Genomic DNA, 15,353 nt, shown 5'->3' on the forward strand with positions numbered 1-15,353 from the left:
TACCTCCCAGGATCCAAGTATTTGCCATTTGAAATCTTCCTGAGCTGGAGGTGAATTTTCCATATTAAATAACTGTTCTTCTATTTCTCTTCCATGAACTTGAACACTTCACTTTTAAACACCCTCTGGCTTTTTGTCCTTAGCATCTTACAGCAAGGATTTCCACAGCTTAGTTGCACATTGTGGAGAAAGCTAAGTATCTCTGCTTGAGCTTGTCGCCTGCTGGTTGGTTGATAATTTTTTATTGAAGGTGGCACAAGCACACTATGCATGGACTGTGACAGCAAGGAGGCAATCAATTAAAATTATTTGACATGCTTGTGACAGCAACATCTTCAGTTCAGAGTTGCTGTTTCTAAGACTCAAGCTACTGTGATTCACAATCCTGTATGAAGAAGATGGCAGAAAACTAGCTAAAGGAGCTCCAGTACTGAGCAGAGCACATTTCCCTCTTTAATCTGTGTGAGAGGATTTTGTTTTCTAAATCTTGGCGAGTTACTTCCATGTCACTTAAGATAGTTCATACACAGACATTCAAAATAACTGCTATGATCATTTGGTACATTAAAGGTATGGGAAAGGCAGGTTGAAAGCCCATGCTTGTGCCATTTGTTTGACTTTCTTATGTCTCTGAAGAGAATTTGGTTTTATGTAGTACTTGGTTAGTGAAAGGTGCTTGGGAGTGTATGTCTGCAGCAGCATTTACTACTCAGCAAAGAGATGGTGTCCTAGAAATTTTTATTGAGCTGAAAACACTACAAGGACGCAGACTTATCAGCAAGGAGTGTTGGCAGGGACACATGCTAAGTTTATTTCTGGAGTGTGGGGCTTCTGCTCATGTACCTATTCCCTGAAATGCAACAGAGACGCACCTGTGATATCCTCCAGGTAGCAAAATGTGTCTCTGCAGCGGATTTGCTGCTCTTCTGATAAAATTCAGACTTCCCACTTATGTGTCCTGGTTCAATGGCCAATCAGGGGAGCTGGCAGAGTGCACCTCCTACTGAATTTTAAAGAACAACTACAAGAAGAGTAAGCTGTACAGTGACATTGCAGGGTGAAAAGTAGTGGAAATGCCTGGGAAGCTGGATTGTGTGATCTAAAATCTCATGTTTCCAGGTCAAACAGGTTTTCACATGGAAGAGGTCCTCAACATTTGCCTGCTTGAGTTAAATTCTGTGGTGGATTTCCACCACACTCAGCTTGTGAAGATTTTTCAGTTTTTGGTAGTCTGTAAACATGAAGTGTTTGACATTAGTCACAAACATTGCTTGAATAACATCTCAGGCAGCAAAATACTTTCTGTGGCCAGGAGACCAGTGCAGGAGACCTTGTTGCTTTTGGTAGTCTGTCATGCAGGTAAATTGAAGCTGGGAAGGAAAACCATTTTAGTGAGCTAGTGCAGAGGTCAGAGGCCAGCTTCCTCCCCTGCAGCTGTGGGGGACTGAGATGCTAATCAGAGGAGGATATTGTTATTATTTTTTCCATTAAAGTGCAAAGGTAGGACTCCATACTTGCTGTGAGCAGATCTCTTTATATTCACTCTGAGCTGTCAAGCTTCATCCTTTTAACTGGAAACTCAGCAGTGGCTGACTCAACATTTGTCTGGTTTCTCAAGCCTGTTGTGCAGCAGAGTTTCATGTGCCTGCCTGACTTAGGAACTGTGAACCAAGGACTTTTCAAAACCAGTGAATCTCAAGAACTTTTTTAAAGCTGACTTGTAGAAGAGCAGCAGTTGTGCTAGTGACTGCAATGTAGGCATAACCTCAAGAGTCTTACCTTGGTAAAAATCCAAATCCTAGTGTTTTAGGGCACACTGTGCCTCAAATCTCTTTCTCTCTCTGCTGTTTGTCATAATGAATGCAACACCAGTAACAAAGAGGAGAGATGAGAGAATGCAGCCTTGATGATGGTCCCTAGTTAAAAATTCAACCAGTTTGTTTTTATAGTAACATGCTGTTAAATGCATCTTCTTTCTATAAACCCTTGGCGATGATGTCTCTGCTGAAATACTGCAGCATTTGAAGTTTTTCTAGTATGAATTGCAGTGGAGTCCTTTCAAGACTTTCTTTTAAAAATTGTCAGAGTGTTGTCCAGTGTACTGCCGTTACATTAATTTAGTGTTTCAATCATTTGGTATCTTTGAAATACTTGGAAAAATCAAAACCAAACAACAAAAAACCACCAAACACTGGGCCACTTTCTTAACAGTGGGAGGATGCCATTATGCATTTACAGTATGGATGAATACCATTCTATTTTGCTTGCTTACAAGGCATGCCTTTTAGACAATACTTCTATTAAAAATTCGGTAGAGCATTCTTGGGAGACAGTTCTGCCAGAGATACATGATGGATTTGCATACCCCAGGGGTCTTTCTCTCTTTTTGTTTTTTAATCTCCAATTGGCAGTATGCCCAATAAATCAAATGTGTGTGTGTTTATGAATTGAAGTATTTAACCATTCAATTACTGCATTGTAAAGAGGCTGTGCTCTCAGTCAATAATTTAGGTATTAATTCAGGCCTGTCAAAGCAGCTGTCTGCACTTTCTGGCAAATGTTTGCTGTACCTGTTGGCAGTGTTCTGCTGCATGGATCCAATTGGGAGGTCAATCCGGTCTCTCCCTAAGAGGATGGAGGCCACACGTGTGACCACAGTCACTGCCCTTGCTCACGCTGAGCCTGCAGCCTCCTGAGCTGATGGGACCCTTCTGGCAGAGCAAAACCAGGCTTGGTTAGATGGGCTGTGCTCAGGCAGGACAAGGCAGCCCTCTGCAAGGAGGCAGGGGATTAAAGGATATGCTGTGCTGCCTCAGAGAGCCTTTCTCAACACGCAGCTCTCCTGTCCTGGCTGATGAGCAGCCAGATTAACTCAGTGCAGTTCTGCAGTTTTGCCAACTTAATGGCTAAAGGCTATGTTCTCCAAACTAGATAATGCTGGTCTGTCTCATTATGTCAGATGTGGACTAAACCTGACGGTGGAAGGGAGCCAAGGTACAGATGAAACAAGTCCCAGCTAAAACCACCGAAGTTTTCTAACTTTTGCTCTTAATATCTGGTGCTGTTGAAACATAGAAAATGCTTTTCTGCTGTGCTTGTAGTGTATTGAGTCATCTAGACATTCACTCACAAGATCTTCTGTCCTGAGGGCAGTTTTTGAGGAGCACACAAACTCCAGTCTTACTGCTGGGTGTGCAGGGAGGGAAGGAGGAAGTTTTCCATGGATGGATGAGAGAAGCATTGTTTCTCCTTTTTTCTATTCTCCCCATAATTTTGATTTTGATTTTTTTTTTGTTTGGTTTTTTGAGCAGTTTTTTGAAGGCTGAAATAGACCAGAAGACCATTTGTTGTCTGCTGGTGATACGTTTTGCTGGTCTTCAGACCAATACCTGGTTAGCCATGAAGTCCTTTTAGTTTATGGTGAAAATTCAGGCTTTTCCATGACACAGTTGTTCTCATCCTGAGTTAGACATCACCTTCCTTTTTTCATTTGAACCAGCAGGCAGCTGGCTAACTCTGATTTGAGTGCCTGGGTTTGGTCAGTTGAGTTTCATCCTTGGTATCTGAGAACAACTGGGGCATGAGTAAAAAGTCAGACTTTGAGGTTTGGCTTATATTAAATAGAAGTGATTCTCAAGCAACAAGGAAGTAGAAAAGGTTGTTGTTAGTCTCTCATCCTTTTCAGGTGTTAATAATCAATGTTTAGGTTTGACTTGGCACCGTTAGTTGAGCGAATTTTGTTGTGAAGGTCTTTCCATTTTTCTGTTGAGGAGCCTCAGACTTAGGTACACAACCAGATGTACCCTGAACTTCAGTCAATATTAAGTTGCAGGTGTGTCTTTAACTTGATACATTTTGATCTATTCTGACCAAAAAAAAAAGTGAAATACCGTTGAGGTTTCTTAAATAAAGAAGTGTATTTCAGCATACTTGTTACTCTGCCATGTGACTTGTGGTCCTTGGTGCAGTTGGAGGCTCCAAGGTGCACTTGGAGGCTGGTTTTGGTTCATAGGAATGATCTCCAGCACAAGGAGAGAGACACAGCAGTAGGAGCAGTAAGGATGCAGATGTAGGTTTCCTTTATGGAAAAGGTGATAGGCATTTCTGCCATAACTTTGTGTTCACTGCTGAGTTTTTGTCCCGTGGGCCGTGTGTATCGGATACCTTTCAAAGAGCAAGGAGCCATTGTGGCACTTCTCCTGCCTGACCATCCATCTTGGGCTGGGTAGAAATTGCTGACCTTTGGTTTCTAATTAGTGTGGATTGTGTTCTTAATAGGTGGTAGAGGGACGGGAACTTGGGATAGGCTTCCTTTTATTGTGTGAAATCCAAAAGGGCTGTAACCTGTTACCAGAGCAAAAGCTCTCCATCAATTGTACTACATTGGCTCTTTTCCCAGCTCTTTGCACCACTTCATCAGCTGTGAGGCACAAAGATGCCAAATTCTTAATGTTAAAAGTTACTGGTTTAAGTATTTTGAAATGCTGTTTCATTTAAAAAAAAAAAGATTTCCTGCTGTTTGACTTCCTCTGCTAATTTTCATCTTTATGGCTTAGTTTGCATTTTTGGAGTTGGACAGTCTGTTAAGAGGAAGAAACTGTTGCAAAATCACTTGAAATACCCCTAACAAATGACCCTAGGCAAGGACTTTTGCTTTGTGAACTCTCAACATTTTGACATTGTTTGTTCTGAACATTTCTTTTATTGCTTCTGGAGTTATATCCTGGGTTTAGTTATAGGAATAGGTCAGCTGTAAGGAGGAGTTCTGCACTGCCAGCAAATAAAGTGTTATGCATCATTCAAATCATTGCTGTTCACATTTTTGTCTTTTGGCTTTTCTTTTTCTACATAATTTGTTCTGAATAACAGGACACCAAGGTTTACCCTTTAAATGTATATCTAAAATTTTGAAGTTGCAATGGAAACTTCATGGGAGATGAATTGTAGATACATTCTGAAGCTATAAAGCTCCCAGTTTTATTACATTAGATGCCATAAACAGTTTTTTTTTCTTTAAACAATGATACATCAATAAATTGTTGTCAATAAATGTCAAAATTTCTCAGCTTTGCTGAATATACTTCTTTGTTCTTGTTGATCATTCTCTCCCAGGAGAACTGACTTGTGAAGACAGGTAAACTGTGACTATTGAGGTTTTCATTTTAGTCAGCAAAACTATGTGTAGTTTTAACTATTATGTTAATCCTCTGCAAATTTACAACAATAAAGTTACCACCTAAAATGAATTAGATACATCCTAAACTTCTGCCACATTTCTAAACTACTGTTCCTCTGCCAAGGTTGGGGAGCTAAATCAAAAGGCAACTTGGCATGTGCAGAAATAAACAAAATCCCTCCTGCATCCTAGGGAAGAGTTTGAATAAAAGTAGATGCTAAGACACAACTGGTATTCAGATAACTTTTTTTAATGCTTTCTTCTGTTTTCAGTGAGGATGGAATAAGCAGATGGTCCAGTATGACTGTATGACTAAAATTGTGTTACAATTTACCGAAAATCAGAGCATTTGACTGTAATTAGAGCCAGTCGAGGTAGACCCTGTTCCAGGATCCAAGAACAAAAAATGAAAATATGTTCAGTAACAACAGTGGGAGTAGGAGAAAGCAGTTTATAGGTGGGATTTTAACCAGCAGCAGCAGCAAATAATGCTGCTTGTAATGTGAACTAAAATTCAAGGCATTTGTGTGTGTCAGCTGAAAAGCAAATATGTGCTCCATTACATTAAGTCTGTGAGATTGAGCTGGTGTATTTTGAGTTTGAAGAACTGTAAGATAAAACTGAGACTGCGGAATAAAAGCTATTCCTTTGGTAAGATTCAGCCCCAGACAGGGAATCCTAAACCTAGTTCTCCACTCCCATCCAGTGACACACTTGACTCAGATTATTGCTGCAGATGATAATGAGTATTTTAAAGAGATGGACCACTGAATTTAAATAACAAAGATCCTTACAAATCCTAGATGGTAGCAAAATGGCTTGTAGATTATAAGAAAAGGTTTAATAAATAATAAGTTACTCATTACCTTCCCCCAAAACATTTCTGCTTGTTTAAGAAAAATAATTTGTTCCTCAGGAAAAGCTAATTTTGGGATGCCGTTAGGATTTATATTTGATCTGGTGTTGTGTATTATCCTGATGTCTTGGCAGTGGTGGCAGGTGTTGTGAGAGTGGAGGTTCTGAGCCCCTTCGTGAGTGTTTCCCAGACATTTGCACTGCTCTGAGAGTTTGCAGGGACACAAGTGGCAGCACTCTCATGGCTCACAAAATTCCCTCTTGAATGTTTCTTCCCTGTGATCCCCCTCCCCCCATCCTGTTGAAGCATGGCCACCTTGATGTCAAGCACAGGATGAATTAGATTTTACGTGCCATGTGTGTAAGAATCCTCCCTGCAGCCATAGCAGTGCAAGCACTTGCTTCTCACCCATGTTTTCTGAATCCATAGATATTCAGAAGTGCTTGCTAAAGCAGCTGTTTGATCAGCCCCACCAGCCAGCACTTCCATTCTCAAGCATAACAGCCTCCTTTTACAGCTTGCTAAAAATAGCCATTTCTTTAAAGCCTGAGGACACGGTGATTCATGTGGTGGTGAAGAGGAAGAAAGGTTATTTCTTTTGCTTTGGGCTTTGGGAGGAAAGCCGCTGTGCTGTCCCGGTGCCAGCTGGGCTCGTGCTTGCTCCCCCTTGGCCTTCATGGCCGCATCACCAGCCCCAGTCATTCTGGCATTCCTTGCTCTGCCACTTGGCAGCTATTTGGGATGCAGGTGCTGCATTCCAGTGCCCATCTTGGCTCTGGAGGGAAGGGTGTGCAGTCACTGCCACAACTGAAAATAAACCCATGAGATGGCAAGTTGCAGATTTGTGTCTGGGTTTTTGCAGAGCTCGCCCAAGGACGAAGGTATTTCTTACAGTTCTTACAGCAAAGGGGAAATGCTGCTACTTTGTCACCATTCAGATTCCTGATGAAGGTCCTAACACCATTGCAAGTGCAGTTTAAGGACAGGAGGAAGTCACAGGTTGAGCTTACGTCAGATTTTTCATGAATTCCTGCATCAGCTCTCCCGTGCTCTGCAGGGGTCTTGTTCTGCTGTCTGACACCACAGTGTGACAGTGACCTGCTCTGAGGCTCTGGCTTGCAGCAGCCCCTCTCTCAGGAACGTGCTCAGGCACACTTGTTTCTGCTTTGAAGCCCTTCATATCTCATTCCTTCTGAGGAAACAGCCCTCAAAAAGGTATTAGTGTTGATGTAAATGGAAATTGTTCTTACTCAAGTAATTTTGTTTCTGGAGGATCATGAAGCAGAGAATGACTGCTAGTTGTGCGTGCAGCATTTTAGTTGCTGAGCAACCTGTTTCTTGCTTCAGCCTCTTAGCAAAAGAATCCAATTTCAAATAAGATATTTGGGACCCTGGCTGACTTAGTGATAGTGTAATCTGCAAAGACCACTTGGACAGGAAAACAAAATGGCTTTCTTGGAAAACAAGAAGCTTTGCAAGAATTTTCACAATAAAGGACCATAAGTCTGCACTGTTGCTTTCTAATTCCCATTAACTGTTTTTTATGTTTGGGTTCTCGGGTAGACCTTAAGTCATTGTTCTAGATAAAGCATGCCCAGAAGGAGTGGTTCTTATCTACAGCTCAACAAAGCCAACATTATCTTTCTCAATGCTTGTAAACTTCACGTGGTTTTATTTATAGCATCCTGAGAACTTGGGCAACCAGATGATGTTTGCTCCTTTTCTCCTCACAATCTTGTTTTAACCAGTTTTAATAAAATAAAAGCTTTGGCAAGAAGGCAAAATAATCTGTCTTGTTGGTGGAAGAGAAGAATTTCATTTCTAATATCAAAAAAGCCCAGCTCCCTGTAAGTGTCTAGTGATAAGACTCATCAGCTTGAATGATCATGTTCAGGCTTTTGGGGTTTTGTTCTTGTTTTGGTTGTTTGTCTTTTTTTTTTTTTTTCCCCAGGCTTGTTTTTTTTAGAATTGCCACCACCCAGAAGGAGTTGGATTTTGTTCTTTTTGTAGTAGATTTGCACACATTTTTCATGTCTGACTATCTCCTGAACTTTCTGTCATCATTCACAGGAATTAACTGTTGATACTTGCCTATATTCATCCACCCAAGTACTGTTTCCTCCTTTCCTCAGCAGTAGCTTATCTGCAGGCACAAAGGAGTAATAGCAGTCACACTGAATGGGAGAACAGGGGAATGGAGCCCACGTCCTGCCAGAAGCAACAAAGGGATTTTTTTGCCATGGTCTGGCCTTAAGGACCAGCTTTGCAGAGCCTGAAGAAGGTACAGATCAGAGAGCAGGATGGAGAAGGTTGGGCTCTAGTATGCTCCAGCAAAAGCTGACAGTGTACAGGTATCCAAGTTGCATCACTCACTCAAGCTGCTTCCTCCAGATTATGTAGTGTGAAATAATGGTTTTAAACTTTAATTTCCAGATAACCTTCACAAACCAAGTAAAATCCAAGCTTGGATCCAATCTTGGAAAGCATTTCTGTTTTTTAATGTCGGTGGAAATGACTGGCTGCTGGCAAGAGGGTGTATTTGAGGGCAGAAGATGTCTTCCTGTGCCTTGTGTAACTGTGAGGAAGGGGTTGCATGTGCAGCTACCAGGACTCTCTTCACCGTTTCTTCATACTTTAGATTGAGTACTTTTTGTACATGAGAAATGTCTTACAGGATTTTTGGGGCTGTGACAGTAGGCAGCAGATGCAGGAAGTTGTCTCCTGGCTGCTGGGCTTCATGTGGTTGATCCAGCTTATTTCTGCATCTTTTAGCAGCTAATTGTTCCAAAGTCACAAATTCAATTGTCCTGTGAGAGTTTGCTTTGGAACATCTTTCCTGAATAATCATTGCTGATTTTTGCATGTTATTCTTTAATCTAATTTAGAAAGGACAGGATGTTTTTAAGGATCAGGACAATAGTTACGCAGCTCCAGTGGCTTAATTTTCCTGGGTGGAAATCAGTGGCACATTCATTATGCGACTGGCACTGCTGCTTGTGCACACTGGCAGTTAAGCTTAAAGCCCCCCTGGTAGAGGTATTTAAGAGTCATTTGTTATGGAAAACTTCAGCCTTTTATGTTAGGGGCACGAAATACTTAGTATGCAAATCCAATACTGCTGTTTATGGATAACATATTAAGAATCACCAACACTGTGGTTGCAATTAGGGACTTGAGACAAGTGTGCAACCAGCCAGATAGGTGGAAAATAACCATAAAGAGGAAAAGAAGAAAAGACAAGAAGCAACTGCTTTAAATTATTTCAAGGGAAATTCAGATTAGACATTAGGAAAACTTTAACAGTTTGAGGAGTTAGTCACTGAAATAAATCACCCGTGGAGAGGAAGGAACCTCCAGGAGAATTGGACCAACACTGTTCAGGAATCATGTGGACAGCGTTGGTCCTGCCCTTGATGAGTTGGAGGAGCAGACAGCCTCCCCAGGTCCCCTTCACTCCTCTGGCTGGCAGCACATTTTATCTTAATCCAGTTTCTTATCCCTAATAAATCAGAAAAGTCCTCTGGCTCTTGTTACACTATCAGCTTGTTCTGTACTAAATATATCCTCCTGCCTTGTAGCTGGGGTTTGCACACCGAGGCTGTGCTGCTTGCAGTGTGCTCCAGGCTCAGCAGTGAGCCAGGTGGCCTTTTCATCAGGTTTCTTGAAAATGCATCTAACTGGGTCTTGCTGGCTGGGCACCAAAATATTGGAATATGATCCCAATATTACCAGATGGAACGTGCCTGGGCTCATCTGGCCCTTGCTGCTTGACCAGTGGCAGCAACTGAGATGGCTTTCACCTCAGAGACACCTTTGGCTGGCTGGATGCTGCAGCTGGCACTTGGAACAAGTCCAGGCAAGCAGGAACTCAGGTTTACCTCTGGTGGAAAAGCTTTAGGCGATGGTGAAGGGAAAAAGGAGACGGATTCTGCCGGAGTGTTGAATCCAGAGCTTTATTCCAGGGTCACAGATCTCTGAATCTTGTAAGAGCTCCAACAGAATGCCGACCGCATGGTCCCAGTGTCCTTTTAAGCCCTGGGGACAGGGGGAGGGAGGGGGTAGGTATGCCACCAACCAGGTAGGAGGGGTAAGGCTCAGGACAGAAGTGGCACCTAGGTAGCCCAATGACCCCAGGGCTGAGAAGCATCTTTTGAACTTCTGCCAATCAGGTGACGCCCTTGCTGGATTGCCAAGATTGATGGACAGCTCTCAGCAGGAGGCAAGGGGAGGGGAAGGGAGAAGGTATTGGCCCACCTGGGAAAGGACTGGGATAGCTAAAACAGGATATTGCATCACACTGCAACAGCTGGTTTGCTTTTCATGCCAATATTTGGCACAAAAAGTTCTTACACTCTTCACAACACCAAGGATCTCATCAGATGCTGATGTTGAAGAAAAACAGCATCTTGCTTATAATTTCCTGAGTGTGGTTTTTTGGTTTTTTCTTTCCCCCTCTGTTTTCAAATTTCCATTCAATCCAGTAAATTGGCTAATTTTAGCATCATGCCACATGTTTTGTTGCTATTGTCTGTGTATCTTCGAACTGGTCTGTCAACCAACTGGAATTAGATTTTTGGGGTTTGTTTCGGCCTTACCCCTGCCCAAAATTGTTGCTGATCCTTGCCAAAATGAATGCCATTCCTTCATGCAAAGTACAGGGGATGCAAAGCTGATCTAATGTGGTGTGGTTCCATGCATTCTCAGTGAACACCTGGGGGCATTGAGAAGAGAATAGAATCCAGACCCTGAAGATCTCATCTTGTGAGGTGAATATGTAATTCCTGACAGTGACTGAACTATGTGACTGTTTTGCAGGAAAAGAGAGTACAGGTCTCCCCGCCGTTGACAAGAGGACCAAGTGCCTTTATACCAGAGAATGAAGTAAGTTTGCAGTTAGCTGGGCTTGGGTGATAGTTCTGAAAATAATGACACTGAAGGATGGTTCTATGACCCTGCTTGTTCCATGGTACCTGGATGAGCTCCCTTGAAAGCAAAAGCAATGGTGTCTCTGGAGCAGGTTCCAGTGGGTAAGACCCACCCCATCCTTCCACACAAGTGGTACTGTTTGACATCTTTTCTGTTACCAGCTTTCCCAGAGACAGCCATGAGTGACAGCTCTGCTCCTCTCGGGTGGGTGTGAACACATTATTTCTAATGCCAGACCTGAAGGGAGGCCTGTCCAGTATTGTAGCAGCGTGATTATGTAGCTCTCAGAGCAGTCCCTGACCTTCAGTTTGAGAGAACCTGCAAATATGACTTCACTCCTTAGACTATAGCTGTGGCTCTTGAGAGAATTTATGGTTGAAAGGAAGGAGTGGATTTCAGACTGGAGATTTCTACCATGCCAAATGCCGACTGTGGTTTGTTGAACAAACGACTGCCTTTCTCCCTCATTCCTTGTCATGAAATAGTACAGTGAATAGAGAGGGTTTAGTGACAGCATAGTAACACACTGAAGTGATAATAACACTACTGGTGTTAAAGGCTGCTTTATTGTTGCAATGGAAAGAATATGGACAGAGAATAATGACTTAATTGTAAAGGTTCCTAATAACATGCCACAAGGCTTTGAAAGCAGAATTTAAAAAAAAATGTCTGTGGATGGAAATAAATCAGGAGGAAGTACATGCACAGTATGAAGAGGATAGTAATAGAGATGGAGATAAAGCTTAGAAATAATCATATGGCATATTGCTATGCCTAACATAGCAACAGCACAGTCCTACGGGATTATATTTTGATTCTGTCAGCAGAATTTCTTTCTATAACTCGCACTGTTACAAGAAAAATTCCTGACAAGCTGGAGAAGATTAGAAACCTTACTAGAGACACAAGAAATATTATTTCCCCAAGAAACCACTAAATGAGACAAGAATCTCTTAAGTACATGGGAGATACACTTGCTGAAGAATAAGGGGGACTCCTAGGAGTGGAGTGAGGTATATACAGGAAGATAAATGATCTCTAATGTGTGAATAAAATTCTGATGGTAAAAACATTATTAAGGACCACTGAGAAGGCATCAGTTTGGGTATAAGACACAGAAAAGCTGCCATAGTGAAGATACACATGTAAAAAAGATGGAGCTGCCTAACTGTGTAGCTGCTTCTTCCCTTTCTTTCTGGGCCCACAAATTAAGCCAGGAAAGTACAGTGGTGAGAAGTGAAGATGTAATATGTTGTTTTGTTTCTTTGCATGTGACTTCTATATAAGATCTGGTAGAAAAATATTTGAGACATGGCCCACTCATCAGCCCATCATAAAGAAGAAAACATATTTTAAATAGAATATTTCAGCAAAAGCATTGTGCTTCTTGGTTTTAGGCACTTTCTACCTTCATGTGCAGTAAAACAACTAAAATATATTCTCATTTAATGGTGTTTGCAATAGTAAGCTGGCTGGTTTATTACTGCACAGTGTCAGAATAAATACTGGGTTTTCTAGTCTTGTGCTTGTAACTTTAGTGGTGAACATGTTGAGAATGGCTGTTCCTAGTGATAAACACTGAGTAATAGCACTCATACTGTGTCAGGGCTTGCAATGCAAGAGCTACTTACTCTTATGCTGTTTCATTTCATCTTGTGCCCAAGGTTTGGATTGGTTGGAATAACTAAAGAACAGCTTTTGTTTAAAGAAAGCATTAAATTCCTATTCTAAATAATACCTGAATGTTATGGACAAATTAGCATTTGATCTCCTCTTCAATTATACAAGCACAGAAGGAGTAGATTGCCAGGCTGTTTCTATAATTTGGTTACATAATCCAGTTCCTCTCCATTAATTTTGAAATTGATTTTAGGGCTGAGCACTCAGGTGGTGTGTGTCTAAACAGGTTGTCTTCCATAAAGAATTTACTTTCCATTTAGCTCTTACTTACTTTCAGCTCCCTGTACAGGTTTGATTTCAGCATCTGTGACTTCCTCTGTTTCAAGATGTGTAGAAAAATGGCTTTGGGTTTTTAGGAACTTATAAAAAATAACAGAGGTTCAGTGTAAAGTGCTCTTCAGTTCTCAGTATACAAGCAGGATCTGTGTGTGTGTATTTGCATTCATGCAGGCATGTATGTTTGCAAATATACATCCAGAACTCCATCATTGTCTTTAAGTCTGGACACAGATAAACCTTTCATACCGCAGTGTGTTTCTCCCAAAGGCTAAAGCTCGAGAAAATCTCTCCCTCTGTTAACATTTCTCCATCTTATTTTGAAGGTTATGCAAGCAAATGGTTTGGATGAACGTACTAATCTTCTTGTGGAAGAATATTCTACGTCTGGTCGCCTGGATAACATCACCCAGGTGATGAGCATCCACACTCAGTACCTGGAGTCTTTCCTCCGCAGCCAGTTCTACATGCTGCGCATGGATGGGCCCCTTCCTTTGCCCTACAGGCACTACATTGCTATCATGGTACGTACCAGCAGGCTGTGCCTCCTCTCCTGCAACTCTCACTTCTGTATTTCAAAGAAGAACAAAAGCAGGAAGAATTTAGAAAGGAGAAATTAGGGTGGTATTTTGACAGAAGCTGAATCTTTGTTGTAGATTTTAATCACAATAAAGCATGCCTAGCCAGAAGGTTTTCAGTGAGAGGGGAGAATTGGCAACCCACATCATGCCCTGTTTCCCACAGTGATACTCCTCTCACATGCCCACATCACTGTGCAGCAGTAGGATGAGATGCAGTGGACTCAAGTCACAAGAAATTCCAGAGGGACACTAGGAAAACAATTCTCTCTCTGAGGATGTTGAGACATTGCAGCAGGAACCAAGAAAGGTTCTGTGATCTCCAAGGGTGAAGATCTTGTCTGGATAAGGTTCCAAGCAACAAGTTCTAAGTCAGCTCTGTGAGAGTTCTCTTCTAGTGATCACTTCCAACCAAAATTATATTTTGCAATCCAGAGTAATCAAATATATTTTTGTTGGAGAATCCTCCATACTGTATAGAAGTGCATTGAAATGCATTTGCACTGGGCCTTTTGGAATGACATTGTACTTTTGTTTTGTGTTATTAACCTGTCTCTCACCCACAGCAAAACCAGATCAGACACTAATGTGCTGCACTGTTCCCTCTGTGTTTAATTATTCCAGGCTGCTGCCAGACATCAGTGTTCCTACCTAATAAATATGCACGTTGATGAGTTTCTGAAGACTGGTGGGATTGCAGAGTGGTTGAATGGTTTAGAATACATTCCCCAAAGACTGAAAAACCTGAACGAAATAAACAAACTTCTTGCACACCGGCCCTGGCTGATCACAAAAGAGCACATCCAGGTACCTTTTCAGTCATGCCCTGTAAATACCGGTAAATGTCTGGTGAAAAGAACTGCCTAGAAACTGTGCAAGGTAGGCTTGGAACTACAGGCAGAACTCTGCCTAGTTAGGCTTCATTACCCTGAGTTAAAAAGTTCAGGGAAGTACTAGTGCACCAAACAAGCTGATTCTCCTGTGTGACAAAACCAGTCAGGTTTTCTTTTGAGGAATAGCATTGGCTAAAATAGCCCAAAGAAAAGAAGTAATATATTAGATGTCTCTTTTTTTATCCCATGAGAGTTTGTGTGCAAGGGGAATATGGTATTATTGGAAGAAAGAATTGATCCCTTTTTGAAATGTGTAGTGTTTTATAGAAAATCTGGGGGCCAAAAGAAATTTTATATTTACACTTTTTTTATTCTCATTTCAGAAACTTGTCAAGACTGGGGAAAATAATTGGTCTCTTCCTGAACTGGTTCATGCTGTTGTCCTGTTGGCCCATTATCACGCCTTGGCAAGTTTTGTGTTTGGTAGTGGCATTAATCCAGAGAGAGATCCGGATACATCCAATGGAGTCAGACTTATAGCAGTCAACAACTTCTGTGTTTGTGATCTTGCCAATGACAACAACATAGAAAATGCATCCCTCACAAGTAGCAACTTTGGGGTTAGTGTTGCAAGAAAATTCTTTTTCTTGCCTCTGTTTCGCATTAGAAAACTTACTTCCATTCTGTCCTGTTTAAATTTTAGTTTGAAATTTCTTTTTGTCTACTTTACAGGAATGCTTGAGTCCAGTAATTCTTAGATACACTCTGGCAATTTCCAGTGTAATCTGTTGAAAACCACCCTGTAACAGTGGATGGCAGTCAGAGCAGTGTGATTTTGATAGTTAATCTCACCACCTGTCGGGCAAGACTAAAACTTTGCTTTCAGCAGAAAACTCAAAGTCCCAGTTTCTTTAGACAGTGGGACATTGACTGGAGCATTGTTCCATCCATGTTCCTAACATAGGGAGTGAAAAGAAAGATGGAAAAAAATACAAGTTGTAGTAGTGGTAGTAGTAGTAATAATAATA

General features: G+C 41.5%; 1 protein-coding gene across 2 annotated transcripts in view; it reads left to right on the forward strand.

The window, feature by feature from the left end:
- The window catches only part of SESN3 (sestrin 3), a 45,526-nt gene that overhangs the window by 13,157 nt on the left and 17,016 nt on the right, over positions 1–15,353 (forward strand). For both annotated transcript variants that reach the window (XM_071432740.1, XM_071432741.1), the window contains exons 2-5: positions 10,848–10,913; positions 13,241–13,438; positions 14,117–14,299; positions 14,709–14,945. In XM_071432740.1, coding sequence (XP_071288841.1) covers positions 10,848–10,913; positions 13,241–13,438; positions 14,117–14,299; positions 14,709–14,945 — 684 coding nt within the window. The remainder of the gene's footprint in view (positions 1–10,847; positions 10,914–13,240; positions 13,439–14,116; positions 14,300–14,708; positions 14,946–15,353) is intronic.

Source organism: Agelaius tricolor, unplaced genomic scaffold (genome assembly GCF_023055355.1).
Source record: "Agelaius tricolor isolate 1412-34295 unplaced genomic scaffold, bAgeTri1.0.p SCAF_9, whole genome shotgun sequence".
Classification (NCBI taxonomy): domain Eukaryota; kingdom Metazoa; phylum Chordata; class Aves; order Passeriformes; family Icteridae; genus Agelaius; species Agelaius tricolor.